The 24,233-nt window shown below is 43.7% G+C and overlaps 1 protein-coding gene across 1 annotated transcript; it reads left to right on the forward strand.

Annotated features, from left to right (window-relative positions):
• The first annotated feature begins 4,317 nt into the window (after nucleotides 1-4,317).
• NPBWR1 (neuropeptides B and W receptor 1) lies at nucleotides 4,318-5,316 on the forward strand. The gene has a single exon (XM_039254254.1). The coding sequence runs from the start codon at nucleotides 4,318-4,320 to the stop codon at nucleotides 5,314-5,316; it is 999 nt and encodes a 332-aa protein (XP_039110185.1).
• The last annotated feature ends 18,917 nt before the right edge of the window (nucleotides 5,317-24,233 follow it).

Raw genomic sequence — 24,233 nt, forward strand, 5'->3', positions numbered from 1 at the left:
CTCTCTTTTTTGACAATTTTGTGGGTAGGCTTCAGGGTTTATAATGTGTGTTCCTAAATAAAAGTATATTTTGTAAACCTATTTATTCACTGGTGTGTGTGTGTGTGTGTGTGTGTTAGTGTGTGTGTGTGTTTATATAGCAATGTCAGAAATGTTGGAAGAAATACCTTCCCTATGTATCCTTAATTTCTTCTCGATAGTATTTTCTGACCATAAAATACTATTATCCTGATTTTTACAAATATGATTTTTTTTTTTTACTAACACCAAAGTAATACATCCTCACTATAAAAACTGTTTTTGGAAATTCAGAGAAGTACAAAGAAAATAAAAATTACTGCCAAATTTTTATCTTACCAAAATATTTTAAAAATATTTTGATGTACATGTTTCATAATCACACATACTTACACATGATTATGTATATGAAAAGACACATACATACATACTTTTTAATTTGGTGCTATGCTGTATAGAAAACTTTAGATATTAACTCCTGCTTCCAGTTATGACAAAGCTTCTTATATCATACAAACCCTTGCTGTTATGAGCTACCAGAGAAGTTAAGAAAGAAAGCCAACAGCTGTTTGAAGAAATTGGGGAGTAACCAAGAGAGCTGGGATTGAGGGACCAGATTGAAGTAGAGAGAGGGAGAAGGATAGGAAACACAGAAACGAGCATGAAGGTCTAACAAACATGTAATTGGAGTCCCAGTAGGAGCAAAGAGAGAGAATTGGGCAGAATGGTGACTGAAAGAGTGAATGCTGATGGGTTTCCAAAATTGGAAAAAAAAAAAAATCAAGTCACAGATGTAGAAGCTTTACAAAATCCAAACCCGCATAAATGGAAAGAAAACCACTCCTAGCCATCTTAGTTTGTCTGCCAAAAGACAAAATCAAAGACAGAATTTAAGGACAGTTCTAGAAAAAAAGGCAAAGTAACCTAAAGAGCTATAGTAAGACAGGAAACCACTTTTCCAATGGAAACAACGAGGGCAAAAAGAAACTGTCATCAAAACTGCTGAAATGAAAAACCTGAAAATCTAGAATTTCATATCAATTTTTATTTCAGCAGTTTAAATAAAAACATGTAGAACTAATCAGTTAATGAAGTGTGGGAAACTGAATAATAAAAGAATTAATTTTAATCCAAAAGAACATAAGAAGGGGGGATGAAAACAAGAGAAACTGAGAACAAAGAATAACATAGGTGGCAAACCCAAATATTAATATTAAAAACATTATGAACTAAATATTCCAATTCAATGACAAATATTGTCAGTTTGGATCAAAAAACCTTTATTATGTTTATATGGGACACATTTTAAACATTAGGACATAGAGAGTTTAAAGTAAAAAGATTTAAGAAAAGATATTCTTTGATAATACTGAGAAATAGCTGCAATACTAATAAACAAAAGAGACTATCTACAACAAGTAGTAACCCAGTTAAAGAAAGGTATTTTATAATGATAAAAGAGTCCATGCCACTGGAAAAGATAACAATCTTAAATTGATGTGCACCTTTAAAAAAATGGCTCAGGGACGCCTGGGTGGCTCAGTCGGTTAAGCGTCTGATTTTGGCTCAGGTCATGATCTCACAGTTCATGGGTTTGAGCCCCGCATCAGGCTCTGTGCTGACAGCTCAGAGCCTGGAGCCTGTTTCGGAGTCTATGTCTCCCTCTGTCTCTGCCCCTCCCCTGCTCATGCTGTCTCTCTCTCAGAAATAAATAAAACATTAAAAAAATTTAAAAAATTAAAAAATAAAAAATGGCTCAAATTATGTAGTAAAAAATTAACAAAATTAAAAGCATACAGAAACATATATTCATTGATTGGTGGGTTTTTTTATACAATATCTGTCAGTAACTGATAAAGCAATCAGATAAAGATACCAATAGAGAGAGAAGATTTAAGGAACATAATGATAAATTTGACTAGTTGACACTAGTTTGGCATGCAATGAATGCAGCATACACATTATTCTCAAGCATACACAGAAGAATTTGGAAAAATAGCCATATACTGGGCAATATTTCAACAAATACCCATGAACTGAAATCACCTTGAGAATGTACTCTGTCTACAGTGTAATTAAGCTAGAAATTAATAACTTGAAAAACTGGAAAATCTCCAAATATTTGAAAACGAAGCAACTACATACATATATATGTATACATCCACATATATACATACACACAGATATACATGTATGTATAATCTGTGTATTATACATATGTTTTATATATATTATGTATAGCCTTTGTTTGTTTCTTTCACTTAGCATTAGATAGTGCTTTCTCAGATATTTTGCCCCATGGACATAGCCTGACTTTCCTGTCATTTTCTTCACACAAAGTGTGAAACCGCAGGGAGTCTAATTATGCAAAGACTAGTAAAAAGAGAATGAGCGAGCACTGGGTGTTATATGGAAACCAACTTGACAATAAACTATTTGTAAAAAAAAAATTATCTGCCTTACTTAAAAAATAAATAATATTAAATTTAAAAAAAAAAAGGGAATGAGTGGGTAAAGAAAGCCCTTGTATTCCTGCATCCAGAGAGTTTTTTCCACTGGCTACGTCCAGCCTCCTCCTCAGTATCTTGGCTTCTCTAAAAATGCCTCACAAGAGACCACAAATGCACCTTATTTGGACTCTTGCTTGCTTTTGTGGGAAGGAAATTTGTTTGAAGGAAGCAGGGGAGAGTCCCGTGTTTTAATTTGCTGCTCTCCCGAAGGGAAGGGAAGGTGGGGAAGAAATAGGAAGCAGAGAGAGCCAGTACTGGGTTGGTTTCATCCCGTCCCGGAAGGTGCGGTGCCTCGGGCGACTTCTCCTCTCCGTGGAGGAAGAACTCGCGGCTCCGACACTGAGGCACCGAGTCCGATCTGCCCTTACTCTGCCTCTCTCGGCCACAGCCCTGCGAAGGCGGGGTGAGGTCCCTTCCCGGAGAATCGGGAACGTGTGTGTCAGAATCAGGACAGTGTGTTGAACAACCGAAAACATTTTAGGAGACGGGCATGAAGTCGTGGTGCCCTAACACATGTAGCCACTATATACATATACACATAACAGAGAGAGAGGCTAACGTACCTCAAACCGTGGGCCGTTGTTACTAACGGTCTTGTACCTGTGTTAGAGTATTAAGGTGTTAAGGGGTTGATTTGCACTTTAAAACTGCATTCGCTTCTCGCTCCTCTGTGCAGCGATGCAGTATAAATGTAACTTAAAATTTGAAATTACTTTAGCTCATTTGGAGTAGGGTTTGTTTTTTTTTTTAAAGTAGAATGGGAGCCTTAACCGCGTTGCTCTTTTAAAATAGACCACGCCCCCCGTCCTCCCCCCCCCCGCTTTGTTTCTCCTTAATTCTTTTTTTTTTTTTTTAAATGTTTTATTCATTTCTAGGAGAGAGAGAGACAGCGTGAGCAGGGGAGGGTCAGAGAGAGAGGGAGTCACAGACTGAAACAGGCTCCAGGTTCTGAGCTGGCAGTCAGCACAGAGCCCGACGCGGGGCCCGAACCCACGAACCGCGAGATCATGACCTAAGCGAAAGTCGGACGCTCAACCGACTAAGCCACCCAGGCGCCCCTGTTTCTCCTTAATTCTTAACAGGAGAGCTGTTGGTTTATTAATGTAATCAACACGGAAGGAAAAAGGATCGGTGCGAAACGCCGCTCCCGGCCGCTGGGGTGGGGGCGGGGCGGGGGGCGGTCGGGTCAGCGAGCGCGGTCGCGGCTGCGCGGCGGCTCCCGGAGCTGCGGGGCCAGCAGTCTACACCCGCGGAGACGCGCGCTGCCGCCCGGGGCCGAAGCGGGGAGGCGGGCCCTCGGCCGGGAGGCGGGGTTGGGGGGGGGGGTTCCCGTCCCGGAACCGCTGCGGGAAAGGCGGCCTCTCCCCTGCCGGCCGGGTGATTCCTCTGCGGGGGGACGCACGGCCGCGGGGACACCCGCGTCGGCCAGGGGCGCCTTAAAGCGGAGGCGGCGGGTTTGTATTTTTCCTCGGAAGGGTAAGGACTGCTTCCTCCGTCGCACTTTGTTCGACGTACCCCGCGGGCTGCGGGAAGATTTCAACACGTGGCAGGGAGCGATCACGTGGGGCCCGTCCGGGTCGTCGCGCCACCTCTCCCCGCCCCCTCGGAACCGCACGTCTCCCTGTCGTTGCCCGTCGGTCGTCCCCACCCGACCTCCCAATTCGGTGTTGCCGGCGACCCCGCGCGAGGAGGAGGGAGCGCGCCGCCGCCGGGGGAGCCACGGGAGCTGGACGCGGGCTGGGGGCGCGGCGGAGGAGACGCGGTCGCCGGCTCCCCTGCCCTCGCCGGCATGCTCAACGAGTCCTTCTCCGAGCCGGGGCCGGCCAACGGGTCGTGCCCGGGGCCCGCGCTGGGCTGCCCCAACGCGTCCAGCCCGCCGCCGCCGCCGCCGCCGCTGCCGCCGCCGCTGGCCGTGGCCGTGCCGGTCGTCTACGCGGCGATCTGCGCGGTGGGGCTGGCTGGCAACTCCGCAGTGCTGTACGTGCTGCTGCGGGCGCCCCGCATGCGGACCGTCACCAACCTGTTCATCCTCAACCTGGCCATCGCCGACGAGCTCTTCACGCTCGTGCTGCCCATCAACATCGCCGACTTCCTGCTGCAGCGGTGGCCCTTCGGGGAGCTCATGTGCAAGCTCATCGTGGCCATCGACCAGTACAACACGTTCTCCAGCCTCTACTTCCTCACGGTCATGAGCGCCGACCGCTACCTGGTGGTGCTGGCCACGGCCGAGTCGCGCCGGGTGGCTGGGCGCACGTACGGCGCGGCGCGCGCGGTGAGCCTGGCCGTGTGGGCGCTCGTGACGCTGGTCGTGCTGCCCTTCGCGGTCTTCGCCCGGCTGGACGACGAGCAGGGCCGGCGCCAGTGCGTGCTGGTCTTCCCGCAGCCCGAGGCCTTCTGGTGGCGCGCGAGCCGCCTCTACACGCTGGTGCTCGGCTTCGCCATCCCCGTGTCCGCCATCTGCGTCCTGTACGGCGTCCTGCTGTGCAGGCTGCGCGCCATGCGGCTGGACAGCCACGCCAAGGCCCTGGACCGCGCCAAGAAGCGGGTGACTCTCCTGGTGGTCGTGATCCTGGCGGTGTGCCTCCTCTGCTGGACGCCCTACCACCTGAGCACCGTGGTGGCGCTCACCACCGACCTCCCGCAGACGCCGCTCATCATCGCCGTCTCCTACTTCATCACCAGCCTGAGCTACGCCAACAGCTGCCTCAACCCCTTCCTCTACGCCTTCCTGGACGACGGCTTCCGCAGGAGCCTGCGCCAGCTGCTGGCCTGCCGCGCCGCCGCCTGACTCCCGCGTCCCGCCCGGCGCGCCCTGCGCCCCGGCCGGTGCCCAGGGAGCCGGTGCCCACGGCTCCCGGGCCTCCCCGAACCGCAGTCTCCCGCCCTCAACCCCGGAAGCGTGCTAGAGACGCAGATTCTTGGGCTCCGGCGCAGACCTGGGGAACCGGACGCGCCAGGGCTGCGCCCGAATTTGAATTTGCTAAGCCGTCCAGATGGTGTGGGAGCACAGTGAGGGTTGGGACTGTTGCGGCCGAGAACGCACGCTCACGTCGCTCTAATTCCAAAGGACACCGAGGCGACCCCCGGCGTCTGACAGGGGACGGGAGGAAGGGGGGGCAGTAGTGCTGGGAACCCTCTGCCCCTTCCCCCTCTCTCCCGCCGCCCAAGGCGTCCGCAACCCAGGCTGTAGGTGCAGCCCTCGGCTTTATCCCAGGACCCGGCTGCAGGAGGCTGGAGATGCAGCCGGCGCCCCCAGGCGTCCGCCCCGCGCTCGCCCTGCACCTTGCTTCTTCGACTTCCGGCAGTGACTGTCTGTGCTTTGGCTCAAGCCTGCGACCAGCCTGGCCAGGACCTCTGTCTAGTCCTTCGTCCCTCGCCCTCATCGCTGGGGAAGTGAGTCAAGTCTCGTGCGTTCCGCGCCCACTCCTCCGAGGTGCTGGGGGCCCCGTGGAGCGCGCGCGCGTGTGCGTCTAGCGGAAGCGCGGGATTTGGGTGAAGGAGGCTGGAGCTTGGCTGCGACTACCTGCAATGGTGATAAGAACAGTGATGACCCCCCCCCCCCCCCCAACCCTGCCTGTCTTAGCTCCTTTTCTCTCTGCCTTTCTCTTTTCCTGCCTCTGCTCTCACTTGAAAACGCCCCAGGACTCTCAGACTTTGGGGGAACCCGGCTCGCCCGTCCCGCAACCTCTTGGAGCCGGGAGTTTCCCAGGCGCGCGGTTGTGGCGCCCCCTTGCGGAGCCAGCTGCCCAGCGCAAAGCGTCCTAAAATCCAGCTCTGCTCCGAGCGCACCTGCTAAGCTGCACTTTACCATTCCGGGTTACCGGTCCCCGCTGCTTTCCACAAATGGCTTCGGTACTCCCACGCCCCTTGGCCCCAGATGACCTCTCATACAGCTTGGACCGGGTCGCCGCAATTCTTTGTCCGAGTATTGTGTTTCAGGACTGAGAATTTTATAAATATATATGTTTTAATGTCATAAATTTCTGTGAGTATCGAATGAGATTAAAAAGAAGTGGGCATCCGTTCCTTCGATCCCCTTCTTCTGTTCTTCATCCCTTTCGCCCAAGGGAGAGCCAGGAAGCTGAAAGGACTCACACCCTCATCTTTGCCTCTATTGGATTCCTTTCCTTAGGGAGCTATCGATTACCTAGGGTTTGTTCCTTAGTGCTAGTCAGGTAAACCCGGTAAATAATCTGGTTCTGGAATCACAAAGGAGTCTGGCCAGCACTCTACCTTTATTTTTATCTTTACTAATGGGAGACAAATGGATTAAGAGAGGGAACTGAGGCTTCGATTTGCCCAACCATCCATCTGCACTTTATGCCTCAGACATGAGGGCAAAGTCTTAACGGCCCGGAGTGACTGATTACAGTGTTTCAAAGGGCACGTTTTTCTTTGGGATGGGTTCCAGACAGGAATGAAACTTTCTAGAAATATGTTTCCTATAGTGCAGTGTTAGGCGTGAGACTGTGAATGTTCCCGGCAGGGTTTGCTTGTTTAGTTTGGTGGACATGAATTAATTTTTCATTTATTTAGGTACAAAATACCTTTCAAAAATATATAGAAAGGGAAAAGTCCCCTTTGGGTGGGAGGAAGTAAACTCCCTTTCTGATTTTGGTGAATGAGAATTGCTTCCTTCTCCCTCTGAGTTATTCAGAACAGTAATTCATAGCTATCAGTTTAAAAAATGTAAATTTAGGGGCAACCGAGTGGCTCAGTGGGTTAGGTATCTGACTTCAGCTCAGGTCATGATCTCATGGTTAGTGAGTTTGAGTCCCGCTTTGGGCTCTGTGCTGACAGCTCAGAGCCTGGAGCCTGCTTCGGCTTCTGTGTGTGTGTGTGTCTCTCTCTGCCCCTCCCCGCTGCACTCTGTCTCTCTCTCTCTCTCTCAAAAATAAATAAACATTAAAAAAACATGTAAATTTAGAAACCTTCTACCTTGTGTAACCAATAATAATAAATTGTCCAAAAACACAGGTTTAAAAAAAAACCTCCATTGCATTTTGGATGATGTACATTTGAATGGTCCTCTGCTGGTGGCCTTCAGAGACCCCTTGAAATTCATTGCAGTACCTCTGAAATATCTTGGAAACATTTTATTGATTTTCTTTATGACTCAAAATTCTTTTATGAATCTTCAGTAACTTTTGAAAATTAAAGTTTTAAGCTCAGATTTACCACCACATTCTATCCGTGGTGATGGACAAAGAATCAGGTGGATATCTGGTCACAAACACAGCCCGTTGAAGCCTGAGGATTTGAAATTTCATCTGTTTTCATAAACTCCGTCGCTGCACTTTGACATCCTCTGGACACAGAGATGGGGGGAGTTGAGTGACCCGTCTGTCCACTGTATCATCCTTACCGCAGATTTGCCCAGGGCTGTCACGGAATTATGGACAGGACTGTTGGAAAAGATGAACTGGATCACTGTGTTGGCCTCAGCAAGGCAGGGTTGGGGTGTGTGGGATTAAGTAGAACTCAGTAGTTCACTTTCACCCTGGCTTTCCAAATCACTGGATAAAGCATTGTGTCATCATTTCTAGGTTGTTGCCTTCATATTAGGATGGAGAAATCCAAATCATATGCTCCAGACTTCCTTTTCATGTCTCAGATGCGCAAACAGCCTTGTAAAAGTAGAATTTAGTCTTGCGAGGGTCTTAACCCTGTGTTGAATTCTTGCAGTGTTCATGTAAAGTGCATCGTTTAAAGAGTGATGTTTAAAAATGTCTGTTTGGTTTTAGTTACCTCAGTAAAGTTATGTAATGTGTGTGCGTAAGCTTTCTCTTGAGAGATGCAAAATGCCGCTAGTCCACATTGAGAGAAGTTCAATTTAAAATAAAAGCTGAAATGTTTTCTGTGTGATAAGTGGATGTTCCATTGCCTGTGGGAACACGGGAACCACCATTCAGTCACCCTAGTGCCTCCATGGAAAAGATATCTAATGGGTAAGCAGAGAATAAATACAAGTATTTGACAGAGCAAGATGAAGAATGAAATCTTCTTTCCCTTTATTTCGGTCGATTGTGAAAATGATGTCTAACTGCTGACTAGTATAAAAACTCTAGAACATATGCTGGGCAGAAAAAGCATGATAAGCTTCTATGTTATCACAAATCTCATTTCTTTAATATTTGAGCAACTTGTGTGGAGAGTGAGGTGGGAGAGAAACTAGTGATGTTATGTAGCTCACACGTTACTATTTGCGTTAACCGTGAGTCCAGATGTGGCTCACGTGTAAGATGGAGGGATTGACCAGAAACCCCCCGCACCTAGAGAAAGCTTTCCGTTCCTCAGCACCATACGGGGAAAACAGCAAACAGCAGCCCACCACGGAAGACACTCAACTATACTTGTCCATATTGAGAAAGAGATCCATGTCACATAATGGTCTTTTACTAGGGGAGCCTTGGATCTGGCATATTGGTCCCATTTCATGTACAGAAAAAGTAAGACACAAGAATTGGGCCCACGTGGCCAGGCACACAAACACTAATTAAGACCAGTCAGGGGCATCTAGTTTCCCTTCTAGGAACCATCTCGTCCTGCTCCAGCAGAGAGGAAGTTTATTGCAGTGTGTAAACTGGAATTATTAGACCATAGAAACCATTGATGTCTTTGAGATATTTAATGGATTAAGCAAGATATGCATACTTTTCATCATGTGATACAAAGGGAAGATAAGGGATAAGGTTTCCTGATAGAACTTAATCTTAAGTCAGATTCTTGGAGGTGTGTGGTGTTGTTAAAGTCTATATATGAATAGAAATTCCTGGGCGAGGGCTGGCCACGTTGCCCTCTCAATTGCAGAAGCACCGTATGCATCATAATCTGCGTGCTTTATGCACAGGAGCTGTGCTCTATGATGTGCCATTCTTGGAAAATAGAATGTTAATGGTACCTCTGTTTATACAGAATAGAGTGTTACAGTAGATGACGCTGTCCTTCGGTTTAGGGCAAGGTGCATTTATTTATTTATACCATACCTTCTAGGCTTACACGAAGACAGATCCCATCAATTAAAAAAATGGGGAAAGGGAAGAAAAGCGAAAATGACCTCTCTGGAGAAACTATTATGATGGATGAACTGCTTGCTTCCCACAATCCAGAACAGGATTTCTCTTTTGACAAGTATCTTCTGGCAGCAAGAGTAGTTTGCTTGCACAGCAAATGCTCAAGTGCCGTCCTTGACCAGATGTCCCACTGCCCCGTGGCCTGGGGAGTCAGCTCAGCATCTTTTCACAGAGAAAGGCATCTTTTTTCTCTAACAAAGACTGGGTGATCAGCAGAGGTGTCTAGGGGTGGTTTTTGTAATTCCAGTAGAGTTAACATACAGTCTTATGTTAGTTTCAGGTGTGCAATATAGTGATTCAGCAATTCTATACATCACTCAGTGATCATTATGGTAAATGTGCTCTTAGTCCCCTTCATCTATTTCACCCGTCCCCCCACCCACCTCCCCTCTGGCAACCAACCAACAGTCTGTTCTCTATAGTTAAGTCTGTTTTTTTTTCCTTCACCTCTTTTATCTTTGTTTTGTTTCTTAAATTCTATATATGAGTGAAATCATATGTTTTTTCTTTCTCTGAGTTATTTCACTTAGCATTATACATTCTAAATCCATCCTATGTCATGTGTACACACACACACACACACACACACACACACACACACACACACACTACTTCTTCTTTACCCATTCATCTATGGAGGGACACTTGGGTTGTTTTCATAGCTTGGCTATTGTAAATAATGCTGTAATAAACATAGTAAAGCTTGAAATCAGGAAGTCTGATGCCTCCCTTTCTTTTTTCTCTTTGGGATTGCTTTGGCTATTTGGGGTCTTTGTGGTTCCATTTAAATCTTAGGATTGCTTTTCCTACTATAAAAAATGGCATTGAATCCTGATAGGGATTGAATCTATAGATGGCCTTGGGTACTACTGACATTTTAACTATATTAATTCTTCCAATGCATGAATATGGAATACCTTTCCATTTTTTTTGTACCTTTGATTTCTTTCATCATTGTCTTGGGGTTTTCAGAGTAGAGATCTTTTACTTGCTTGTTTAAGTTTATTACTAAATATTATATTGTTTTGATGCTATGTTAATAGGATCATTTTCTTTACTTCTTTTCCAGATAATTTAGTGTTAGTATATAGAAATGCTGTTGAATCTAATCTGTTAACTTTATATCCTGCCACTTTGTTGCATTTGTTGACTAGATCTAACAGTTTTTGGTGAAATCCTTAGGATTTTCTACATATAAAATCATGCATGTACAAATAGGACAACTTGACTTCTCCCATTCAAATTGTGATTCCTTTTATTTCTTTTTCTTACCTGATTTCTCTGATAAGGAGTTCCAGCACATTGTTGGAGAGTAGTGGTGAGTGTGGGCATCCGTGTCTTGTTTCTGCTCTTACAGGAAAAGCTTTCAGCCTTTCACCATTGAGTATGATGTTAGCTGTGGGCTCATCATATATGGCCTTCATTATTTTTAGGTACATTTCTTCTACACCTTTTTCATTAGGAGTTTTTATCATGAACAGATCTTGAATTTTGTCAGATACTTTCTTATGTGTCTATTGCGATGATCATATGATTTTTTTTCTTTCATTCTATTAATATGATGTATCACATTGATTGATTTGCTTTGTTGAGCCATCCTTGCATCCCAGGTATCAGTCTCACTTGATCATGGTCAAAATCCTTTTAATGTGCTGGTGAATTTGGTTCGTTAGTATTTGTTGAGAACTTTTGCATCTGTATTCACCAGGAATATTGGTCTGTAGTTTTCTTTCCTGGTAGTGTCCTTTTCTGGCTTTGGTGTCATGGTAATGCTGGCGGCATAAAATGTATTTGGGAGTATTCCATACTCTTCAACTTTTTTCAAAGAGTTTGAGGAAAGTTGGTGTTAATTATTTAAATATTTAGTAAAATTCACTAGTGAAGCAATCTAGTCCTGGGGTTTTCTTCATTGGGAGATCTTAAATTACTGATTTGAATCTCCTTACCTAGTCTATTCAAGTTTTTTGTTGTTGTTGTTGTTTTGTTTTTTTTTTTTTTAAGAGAGAGAGAGAGAAAGAGAGAGGAGAATCTTAAGCAGGCTCCATGCTCAGTGCACAGCCTGACTCAAGGTTTAATCCCATGACTCTAGGATCATGACCCGAGCCCAAATCAAGAGCTAGACATTCACCTGACTGAGCCACCCAAGCCACTCAGTCTGTTCATACTTTCTATTTCTTCCTCATTCCTTTCTTCATAGTTTGGTTATTTTTAAGAATTTTCTCATTTCTTCTAGATTTTCCAGTTTGTTGCCAGATAGTTGTTCATAGTAGCCTCATATGATCCTTTCGATTGCAGTAGTTTCATGTGTAATATTCCCTTTTTCATGTATAATTTTGTTTATTTGAGCCCTGTCTCTTTTTCCTTGGCTAGTATAGCTAAAAGTTTGTCAATTTTGTTTATCTTTCAAAAATCCAGCTTTTAGTTTGGTTAATCTTTTCTGTTGTTTTCTTGTCTTCTATTTCTTTTACTTCTGCTCTAATCTTTATTAGATTACTTTGCTAACTTTGGGCTTGGTATGTTCTTCTGGTCTAGTTCCTTAAGGTGTGAAGTTATATTGTTTACTTGGTATCTTTCTTGCTTCTTAATGTAGGCATTTATTCCTATGAACTTCCATCCTACAATCTCTTTTGCTGCATCTCATAAGTTTTGGCACGCTGTGTTTCCATTTTTGTTTGTCTGAAGATGGTTTTTTTATTTTCCCTTTAATATCTGTTTTAATTCATAGGTCATTTGGAAGGGGGTGTTGTTTAATTTTAATGTAATTATATTGTAATTTTAAATTTTAAATTAATTGTAATTTTTCCACTTTCCCTTTTGTTATTTATTTCTCATTTCATACCATGGTAGTTACAGAGGATACTAGCTATGAATTCAATATTCTTGAATTTGCTAAGACTTGTTCTTTGGCCTGACATATGGTCTATCCTAGAAAATGTTCCTTGTGTACTTGAAAAGAATGTATATTCTCTTGTTGTTGGATAGAATGTTCTGTATGTCTGATCATTTGGTCTATAATGTTCAAATGTACTGTTCCTCATTGATTTTCTTTCTGGATGATCTAGTTATTGTTGAGAGTGGGGTATTAAAATACCTATTACAGTATTGCTGTTTATTTCTCCTTTTAGCTCTGTCAGTTTTTGCTGAAGTGTTTAAGTGTGTATTTATAATTGATACCTTCTTGATATATTGACAACTTTATCATTAAATAATTATCTTCTTTGTCTCCTTTCACTACTTCTAATGAATTTATTTTTTAAAGTTTTTATTTACTTAATTTGAGAGAGAGAGAGAGAGAGCACATGCATGTGCATGAGCAGGGGAGGGACAGAGAGAGAGGGAGAGAGAAAATCTCAAGCACGTTCTGTACTGACAGTGTATAATCATAACCAAGAGATCATGACCTAAAGCCAAAACCGATAGTTGTACACTTAAATAACGGAGCCACCCAGGCACCCCTTGCTACTTTTAACTTAAAGTCTATTTTGTCTGATGTAAGTATAGCTACCCTTTTGCTATTGTTGTTTGTTACCATTTGCTTGAAATATTTTTTTTCCATCTTCTCACTTTCAGTCTCCATGTGTCTTTAAGGCTAAGTGAATCTCTTGTAGGCAGCGTTATCATTGGATCTTGAGTTTTTATTCATTCAGCCATTCTATGTCTTTTGATTGATAAATTTAATCTGCTTACATTTTAAGTAATTATTGCTAAGTAACGACTTACTATAGCCATTTTGTTCCTTGATTTCTGGTTGTGTTGTAAATCCAGTGTCCCTTGTTTCTTATCTTGATATCTTTATTTTTGTGTATTGATGTCTTTTGGAATCAGCATGGTTTGACTTTTTCATCATGTTATTTTGTGCAATTTCTACAGATTTTCCCCTTGTGGTTACCAGGAGGCTTCTACAAACATCTTCACACTATAGCGTCCTGGTTTAAATTAATAACAATTTAACTTAACTTCAATGGCATTCCTATGCTTTTCATGTTTCCTTCTCCTCCCCCTCACATTTTAGGTTATTGATGCTTCAATTTACTTACATTTTATATTGTGTAATTAATAACAGGTTTTTGTAGTCATGATTATTTTTAGTACTTTTCTTAAACTTTTAAACTACAGCTGTAAGTGAGTTATGTGCCATCATCTTCATAGTGCAGAATCTAACATTGACTGTATATTTGCCATTACCAGTGAGTTTTACGCTGCCTTCTTATGTTTTTATGATGTCCATTAGCAACCTTCTATTTCCACTCAAAGGACTCTTTAGAATTTCTTGTAAGGCATGTCTAGTGGCAATTAAGTCCCTCAGCTTTTGTTGTTGTGGTTCAGGAAGAGTTATCCGTCTTTCATTTCTGAAGGATGCCTTTGCTAAGTATAGAGTTCTTGGCTGACAGTTTTTTCTTTCAATATTTTATAGATCTCATCCCATGCCATTCCAAAATCTTTCTGTTGCAAAATTCACTGATACTCTCCTGTGAGTTCCCTTGCCTGTCACTTTTCTCTATTGCTGCTTTCAAAGTTCTTTGTTTTTTGAAAATTTAATTATAACATACCTTGGCATAGCCCTATTCAGATTTGGCCCATTTGGGATCCTCTGGGCCTCTTGGATCTGGATATCTATTTCTCTCCTCAGGTTTGAGAAGTCTTAAGCCATTATTGCATTTTTTTAAAAAAAATTTATTCATTTTGAGAGAGAGACAGAAAGACAGAATCCCACATGGGCTTTGCACCATCAGCATGGAGCCCCATGCGAGGGGGCTCAAACACCCAAACCGTGAGATCATGACCTGAGCTGGTCGGATGCTTACCCAACTGAGCCACCCAGGTGCCCCAGCCATTATTGCTTTAAATATACTTTGTGTCCCTTTTTTGTTCTCTTCTCCTTCTGGGATTTCCATAATCCAGAAATCTTTTTCTTTTCATTGTGTCCCATAAGTCCAGTGGGCTTTCTTTTTTGTGTCCCATAAGTCCAGTGAGCTTTCTTCACTCTTTTTCATTCATTTTTTGCTCCTCTGACTGGTTAATTTCCAGTGTCTTATCTTCCAGGTCACTGATTCTTTCTTCTGAATAGCAGAGTCTGCTTTGAAATTGTCTACTGAGTTCTTCAGTTCAGGTATTATATTTTTCAGCTCTAGAGCTTTTGTTTGTATTTTTTTGATGGTTTCTACTTCTTGGTTGAAATTCTTGTTTGTTTGGGGTTTTTTCATGCATTATGTTCCTAATTTTATTTGTCCCTCTGTGTGTTCTTGTAGTTCACCAAATTTCTTTAAGAAAATTATTCTTAGTTCTTTGACAGTACATAAATCTGTTTCTTTAGGATTAATTATTAGAACTCTATTATTCTGTGTGTGGTGTGATATTTACCTAATTTTTTTGTTATCCTTGACTTCTTACATTGGTATCTGCATATTAGAGTAAGTGGTCTCCTCTTCCAGACTTTGCAGTTTTGTTTTGGTACAGGAAGGTTTTTTTCTAAGTTTATTTATTTATTTTGAGAGAGAGGGAGAGAAAGAATGAGTGCAGGAGGGGCAGAGAGAGAGGAGGACAGAGGATCCAAAACGGGCTCCATGCCAACAGCAGAGAGCCCAATGGGAGACTTGAGCTCATGAACAGTGAGATCATGACCTGAGCTAAAGTTGGACACTTAATTGACTGAGCCACCAGGGGGCCCCTGGCAGAGGCACTTTTTCAACAGGCAGCTCAGTTTGGGTTTCTGGATGCATCTGCTGGCAACATCTTTGGGCAAGAAAGCCTGCTAGTAAGGGCTGTTTTTGGGCAAGGCAACTGTTCAAGCTCTTAAGTTGGAGGTGGGGGATGGGCCATTCATTGAGAACAGCTGGATGCGACTGTGGACGCGGTTTCCTGCCCATGTGAGGCTGTAGGGTGGGCTCATGGTGGCATGCGTTCTCTGGTCAGGCTCTACCCAGCTGGGCCCGGGGCCTCCACCCAGCAGTAGTTGTGTGCGTGTGTGTGTGTGTGTGTGTGTGTGTGTGTGTGTGTGTGAATTCGCTTCCCTTCCCTGGCAGGGCAGCAGGAGAGGACCCAGGGCCTGCACAGCTTGCTGTCTGGGGACTCACGTCACAAGCAAGAGCGTCCACTGAGTATCCGGTCAGGTCAGCTCTGAGCTGACCATTCTCAGAGCAGAGCCAGTGGCCCTGTTTGGCCCGGGGGCCTGTGACATGGGTCAGCTTGACTAAAGACCGCCAAAAGCCTTTGTGACTATGTGGCTGCTTTTCTTGCTGCATTTGGACAGGGAACAAATTCGGAGCTCCACTTGTCGCTGAGAACAGTGTCAGCCTGCCTGACCAGGGGACCTCCCCAGGGCACACGGGTAACTGAGTGGCCCACCCACAGAGCTGCTCACAGTGACACCAGAAGGGAGCGCACAGCCCCTCCTGCAGGGAGAGCGCAGAAGGCTGACCTGCCTGGATACTCAGTGCACGCTCTTGTTTGAGACCTGGGTCCCCAGACAGCAAGCTGTGCAGGCCCTGGGTCCTCTCCTGCTGCCCTGCCAGGGAAGGGAAGCGAATTCACTCACACACACATGCACACACACACACACACACACACACACACCCCTACCGCTGAGTGGAGGCCCCGGGCCCAGCTGGGTAGAGCCTGACCAGAGAACGCATGCCACCATGAGCCCACCCGACAGCCTCACTGGGGCAGGAAACCAGGTCGGCAGTCGTATCCAGTGCTTCTCAGCTGCTGACCTCGCAGATGGACTGTCACTGGGCTATACAGAAGCTTCCAGGCGTTCTTGCCAGCCACTCCTATTGGATGGGGCTGGGGGCCACCCTCCACAGCAGCAGGGGCCAAGCCTCCCCCAGGCTGCCTGGGCCTGGGAAGAGCAAGTCCCAGGACCAGCAAAGACCCGGATGAGGCGGAGCTCCGACTCACCGTAGATGGCCAAGTTGCGGGCTGGGGCTCCGGCTCGGCTCCGCAGGGATGAACTTGTCTGCAGAGGTCTGCGCTCAGGTTGTTGTGAGCCCGTCCCCCCTTCCAGACACAGTCTGCCCCTCAATTGTGGACCCTGAAGACCCCCTTGAAGCCCCAATGGAGCAAAACCAGAGTCGAGGCCCCACAGAGCAACCCACCAGGCTGACTCTTCCCTCTGATTTCTCTTTTCATCCTTGAGGAGCCCCAGACTCTGGAAAGACTCTGCTGCGCTGGCTGGGGGAGGGGCAATGCGGTGGCGTGTAGACACTTCCCTTTCCTTCTAGGGCTGTCTTCTTCGTCTCTGTGGTCCAGGGCTGCCTCAGCCTCACCTCCCCGCCACCATGTGCTAGGATTCTTTCAGCACTGTCTTATCCATGAATAGTTATTAGTTCTTCTTATGTGGAGGTGCACAGTCACAAACGATCTATGGTGATGTCATTCCCTCAAGTGACAGATTTGATGAAAGTGTAGTGAATCTTCTTACTGGTCTAGGAGAACTCGGTAAGAAATCAGTTACTTGGGGAAAAGCATATACAAGTAGATATGTCATCTAAAATGCCATAAAATGGGGGCGCCTGGGTGGCTCAGTCGGTTGAGTGTCTGACATTGGCTCAGGTCATGATCTCACAGTTGGTGGGTTCGAGGCCCACATTGGGCTCTGTGCTGAGAGCTCAGAGCCTGGAGCCTGTCTCGGATTCTGTGTCTCCATCTCTCTCTGCCCCTTCCCCATTCACACTCTGTCTTTCTGTCTCAAAAATAAATAAATACTAAAATAAGATAAAATGCCATAAAATAGCTGGGAATGAAATAATACATTCAAGGACTGTAAAATATTAGGGATCTTTTATAACAAATGCCCTGCTCTTTGGAGACACCTACATGCAGTCTGGTCAAAAAACCACACAACCCCCTTGAAGCAGAAATACACGTCTACAATAATTTGGTGCCCCTGACATGCCCGGGCCTGCAGACTGAGGCAGCTTTATTCAGATACTCCCAGGCTGCCTTCCAGACCTTATACATCAGGTTCTGTGGGTGGCAGGGTCTCTAAAGCTCCCTGGCTGGATGCCACAATGAGACACGTGGCTTCCAGAGTGGGACATGTGGAACACAGCTACTCGGCTGACATCTCTGTGGACAAGGAAATCCTGTCATTATATGCCACTGAGCAGTGTGGCATCATTATGGTAAAACTGGGATGCTGAACTAGATTTTCTTTTCTTTTTTTATTTTAGAATTTATTTTTGAGAAAGAGAGGATGTGGGCAGGGGAGGGGCAGAGAGAGAGAGAGAGAGAGAGAGAGCTGTTGGCACAGAGCCCAATGTGGGGCTCGAACTCATGAAGTTATGACATCATGACCTGAGCCAAGATCAAGAGTTAAATGCTTAACTGACTGAGCCGCCCAGGTGCCCCTTACATATTGCATAAATGATTTGGGGCCTGCCTTTAACTGATCTTTTTCAGAAGTTTTCACTTCTTCTTGCCCAATCACTCTTTAAGTTCTATTTTATAATACCACAGTAGAATAATTTGAATAACTAATCATAGTGCCTAAAATATCAAAATATTGATTCTTTGAGCTCCCCAGAGCAAAGGCATCTCTTGAGTGTAGACATTTTTTTAAAATCATGTGAGAACTATTCCTTTGGCCCACTGACATGCTTCTAAGGTCTATTTTCCTCTGCTATTGATATACTGAAATAAAAAAAACCCCTCAAAATCACATTCTCTTTGTGAATAATAGTTTCTGCTCAGTGACTGAAAAAGAAAACCGGCTTGATTAATTTTATTTGTTATTCTCAGTAGGAGGAGGCACACTGATAAAATAAGCCTGCAGGGACTTAGGTTTCCCTCTCTAGTTGTTTAAGGTATTTGTGAAAAGTGGACTTGCCCACCACTTTAAGGATGGTTCATGCAGAAAAAAAAATCACAATGTTAAAAAAAATTGCAGCCTATTTTTTAAAATGAGTGTGTATTCCTCAGAAAGCTTCAGAAAAAAAATATTGAGATTTTTCACTTGTTGGGTGCCTATCTTTCTAATGGATTTCTTAATTATTATTTTTAGTGGCATAATATTCCATAGACAGTGAAAATGTAATTGTTTCTACCATTTCTCTATTGTTGTTTCTTTACTGTTCTTATTTTTAAAAACTTTTTAACATTTTTATTTATTTTTGAGAGAAGAGAGAGAGAGAGCATGAGCAGGGGAGGGGCAGAGAGAGAGAGAGGGAGACACAGAATCCAAAGCAGGCTCCAGGCTCTGAGCTGTCAGCACAGAGCCCAACACGGGGCTCAAACTCATGAACCATGAGATCATGACCTGAGCTGAAATCGGATGCTTAACCTACTGAGCCATCCAGGTGCCACTACTATTCTTATTTTAAATATTTTTTTTCCTAATTATTGCCATGGGCATCACCTTCATGCATGTCTTATATTTTAAAAAATCATTTACATTCTTACAGTATCACTAGAAGTAGAATTACTTGCTTACTTTTCCACATCTAAGCTCTACAGCCCTCTCCCCTCCCATCTCCCTCCTGCCACATGAAGGGGGAGTCTCCCCTGTCAAACACCACCTGTGTCACCTCTACTCCTGAGTCTTTTCTTTCTCACATTCTCTGCTTGCTCCTTTTAGCTATCTCCAGTCTCTTCTAAATTACCTACATGCCCTGTCTGCTACATAATGCTTATTGGCATTCAAAAGTTCTAGTATCTGCAACATCTTAAGACATTTTTTTTCCTTCAGATTTTCTTTGTGGGTGAATGCCAGCTCATAGATGTAGAAGGAATGACAGAATTAGAAAAATCACCATTTTGCAGTTAACCTATCAACCACTTTGTAATAATATTCAGGGAAGGCCTATCAATGAATGCCAGAACCATTGGGTGAAAGATTTATTGAGAACAAGAATATTTGCGTACTGCCAAAGTAGCACTCCAGAGAGTACTTGGCTAACTGTCAGGGTAAAAGGTGTGCCTTTCTAAAGAAGAAATCTCATTGGATATTCAAGTAGCCAACTTAGCACAATTAATGACAGGACAACTTGACGGTAAGTGTTGTCCGTCACCATGGACTGTAATATACATATTCATACATATTTCAGGCACTGTAATGCATACAGCATAACTTAAGCATTTGACCAACTCCTGGTTAACAGAGAAAAACTAGGGATAGGGAAATAGGAAAAAGAACACCGTGAGGAAATAATCATACAAATCTAGAATGCAGAACAATTCCATAAGTCTTGCTGAATTCTCTAAAAAATGTCAGTGTGACACACACCCCAAAGAGATGGGGGGAATGTTCTATATTAAAAGAGACTGAAGAAAAATAATAATTAAAAGCAATGCATGTACCTTGACCAGATCCTGATTTGGAGTATCATCTCTAAAAGAGCATTCAGAAACAATTAGAGAAATTTGAATATGGATTACATTTTAGAATTTATCAGGTTTTTCTTTTTTTGCAATTTCATTGTTGTGGTTATATTATGATTGTCGAGAATTTGTCTATTCAATGAAGACGTAAACATTTCAGGGTGAAGTGTCATGATACCTGTCATTTAGTTTCAAATTACTTGGCATAATATCTATGTGTTTACCTGTATCTGTAAAAACAAAGCAAACACATCAAAATATTTATTTCCCGTGAGAGGGAAAACAGGTTCAGTAAAACCTTGGATTCTGAGTAACTTGCTCTGCGGGTGACCCGCAAGAGGAGCAAACATTTCTAATAAATTTTAACTTGATAAATGAGTAAGGTCTTGCAATACGAGTAGCATGTGATGCCGAATGTCACATGATCACAACTGAGCCAATGGCTCTTGAAATTCACTTTGATAGACGAGTGCTTGGGATTACAAGTATGTTTCCGGAGTGAATTATGCTCGCCAACCAAGGTTCTACTGTACTTTTACTTTTCTTTCAGGTTTTCTGTAAATTTAAACACTTTCATGAACCTTTCTGTCCACTTTTCATACTCGGCATGTTTAAACACTTTTATTTTTTGAAAAGAGAGTACCTTTCCAAGAAGAAATAGTCTCTGACCGTGTTTCGTCTAAATCTGTTGATCCTTTCTGTGCTTCCCTCTACATCCAGTCTTGAGAGAGTTGTATCCCATTTTGTCTACACTTCTTCCCCCTTACCTGCTCTGCACACCCTTCTAAGCTTATCTCCCTTTTCTGCCAAGCCACTCAAAGGAGCTCCTTGTGACCACCTGGGTGAAAGCTGTCCCTTTTGAGGCTTGAGACAGTATCCTTGAGGGTAACAGTGTCCTCCTAGCTTACTCACTCTTCCTTTCAGTGTGGATTACTGGGTCCTTCTATGTTTTTTGACATCAGAGCATTGGCGTCCTTCTGTTCCAGCTTCTGTCTCTTTCTACACCCTCCACCAATGATCTGAACAAATCTGTCAAATACCTTTGGGTCACTGATCATGCTCAGGTTTCCTGTCAAGCGATTGCTTCCTCTGATCTTTAGATCAAAGCTGTAGGTCTAACTTCCACCTAACCTCTTACTCAGATGTCTCAAAAACAATCTTCTGGGCAACAAGCCCCCTCAACAGAACATTTGTTCCCAGTCCAACCGCACCCTAAACCTGCGTGCTCTCAGTCTTCCCGAATCCATACGTAGCTTCGTCTGGAGATTTGTTTTCAATTTCTTGCCTTTTTTCTGCCCCTATAATCAGTTTATCAACAGGGATTTTGACTATATCTTTAAGCTAGACCTTGAATGAGTGCACAACAGTCTTTTCTCTGCCCTTGATACTGTCCCTCTCTCTCCCCCGTCACCCTAGTACAACCTAAGCCAGTCCCTGCCACACTATTGAGACAATCTTATAACTGATACTCAGACTTCCATTCTTCCTTCCCTCACACCCACTCACCAGATAACAGCCAAAGAGATCCTGTTCCAATATAAATTGTTTCCATCATGGCCCTGGATATGTCTCTTACATCATAGTTTGTGTGAAATCCAAATTCCTTACTGTGTTCTAGAAAGAATTGCATGATTCCACGCTATTTCATGACGTGGCCATTTTTCTACATCAGTCGCCACACTGCCTGCACCATGACTGTGCCCAGCCCCGACCCCCGCACCTGCTCTCTGCTTTCCCCGGGATGCTTCCTCAACTCTCCTGGGGGAGGACAGAAACCTTCCAAAGAGCAGGAGGGCAAAGCTTGCTTGATCTTGATTTTCAGTACAAATACAGACTGTGAGATTGGGGCCCATGACCGTTCTGACTTTTTGGGTTTGGCCAATTTTTTTCTCATCCTTGACATCAACTTAAATTTTATCTCCTTAGAAGGTCCCGCCACACTACTTGCTGCTGTCCTCTATTTTGACTCCTTGTTTGTTTCCATTAAAATTTCTAGATGTTTTGTTTCCTCATTTACTCAACATTTGTCTGTCGTTCCCACTGGAATGTGAGCCCCCTGAGCACTGGAGCAGGCTTCCTGGAGTACCGAATCCTGACGTCTAAAACAGTCTGATGCGTAGTGCTGTTTAATTAAACAAAGAGGCCATTAGAGTGCAATGGTTCTAACGCCTTACTGGTCTATGTGAGCAAACCAAAAATTAAGCATGTGAATGCCTCATAGTTGAGAAGTCAAAACAATCACCAACAGCCAAACAGCCTTTCCCAAATACAGCAATTGCTTACGTTGTGCCCAAAAGATTTCCTTTCTTTGCTTTCACCTCCTCACCATGAAAGTTTTTCCTCTGCCTCCTCTTGATGGAGGGTTCCTGACCATTTCCAGGTTGGTGCTGCTGGATTTAAGATTTGTTTCCCAAATAAACTCTGAAACTTTTCAATGTGCCCCAGTTTACCTTCAACAATAGGTACTCAGTGAATGCTTTTGAATAGAAGGATAAATGACGGACTATCTTTAAACCCAGACACTGAGGTGTAAGGCAGGTTAGCTGCATGTTTTGTCCTTCATACTAAGAGTTTAAAGTTTGGGTAAATTTTATTTGAAATTTTTAAAAAATCCTGAAAATGATTTAAAATCCAGGCAGCTGATAAAAGTCTGCTTTTGACAGCAGCCACCAGATGGAGCACTGAGACAATTTTTGTTAGAAAAAAAATAGAATTATTTTTCAAGACTGTTGGATCTTTTCTGTAAATACGCCAGGTTTCCTTCAGAGCAATTTTCTCATGATTTTGTAACTGTGTCTGGTTTATTAAAGCAATAATTACAAAGTTAAATTAAACCCACCAAGTTTAAAACATTGATATAATCCTAAAATTATTCTGGCCTGTAACAAATCCAATAATTATGTTAACCTTCTGTATTAGTTCAGATTTGATATATGTTTGGAAATATATTGTGAGAAAACTTAAATGTTAATTCACACTTACATCTAAGTGATTAAAACATAAGGATTTTAATTTATCAGTAGCCTTAGTTGGATGTTATTTCTATATAATCTCAAACATCTGGATTTCTCCAAATACAATAAATTTAAACACAACCTCCTTTTAATTCTGTTATGTGACTGTTGATAGACCTGGGCGATTAACTACAGACAAATTAGCCTTTTAGTAACTGATAGATGATAACCAAGTGAGTAACATTATTTTCCACACGACTCCTTTTTTGGATGGGAATTTTTCCTTAGAAGTCTGGAGGCCGGCAGTTCAGAGTTGGTGCGATTCCTCTGTGATGTCATGAATGTTCCAGATCCTTTAAACTCTTCCTTCTACCATCTATATCACACATTGTCTCACCACTTCTTCTCTCAAGATGGCTGTCCCAACTCTAGGAGAAGACCATAAATAAAGGATGAGGTCAGACTCTTAGAGAAAAAGCCACAATGTTCCTGGAGATCTCCAATGGATTTGCACATACATCCGGGGACCATTTCCCATGGTACCCTTTGCCGCAAGGGAGCCTGGCAAAGTGCAGACTTTAGCTGTGCACATCATTACCTGGAACACAATCAGTGCTGTGAGAAAGAAAGAGGGAGTTGATATGTGGGGGCAGCTATAAGCCTCTGGCTTGTTCTTATGTGACGGAGCATCATACTGGACATTAGGGACACAGAGATGGTGAAGCCTGGTTCTTTGCTTCTAGTGTGCTCTCGCAGAATACACGAAATAATAAAGACACAGTAAACTGCATCATGCAACCAGTAATTCATGTGTATATTGTCCCTTCCTAAGAGTTTTACAAGCATCCTTCTTTGTTTCTGTATGACATCCCTATGCAGATAGTTTTAGAAAGGATAAAACTGAGGCTTAAAAAGTTAGAATACTTTGGCCAGGGTTACATAGATGGTAAGATCCTAGGACCATTTGCCTTTAGATCGGCACAACCGATATTCAGGGACTGCCCCAAGCGAGCCCTCAGCCCCACCTGGAAATCCGTTTGTGTGATCACAGTCAACCCTCTTCAGTTGGCCTTGGGATTTTCCACACTTTTTCTATTCTCTTAGTCAACAGCATCCATTAGACCCTTACTCTGTGCTGGCGCTGTGTGCTTGGATAGAGCAGTTCCAGCTGGCGTCATTCCTGCTATCTGGGGTCACATTCAGAGTTCAGCAGATACTTACATTTTAAAATTGATAATCACAATCACAATCACAAAAGGAGGCTAGCTTTATTCCCAGCAAACAAACAGATCCAGGTCCAACTGCTCACCCGTTTCTACTTGCAACTGATGGTCCTTCCTCTAATTTTCATTAAATGA

This window comes from Hyaena hyaena, unplaced genomic scaffold (genome assembly GCF_003009895.1).
Source record: "Hyaena hyaena isolate Hyena2069 unplaced genomic scaffold, ASM300989v1 scaffold_475, whole genome shotgun sequence".
Classification (NCBI taxonomy): Eukaryota; Metazoa; Chordata; class Mammalia; order Carnivora; family Hyaenidae; genus Hyaena; species Hyaena hyaena.

What these genes read in the sequence shown, in the direction of transcription:
- NPBWR1 (XM_039254254.1), top strand. Translation starts at nt 4,318, where the DNA reads ATGCTCAACGAGTCCTTCTCCGAGCCGGGGCCGGCCAACGGGTCGTGC.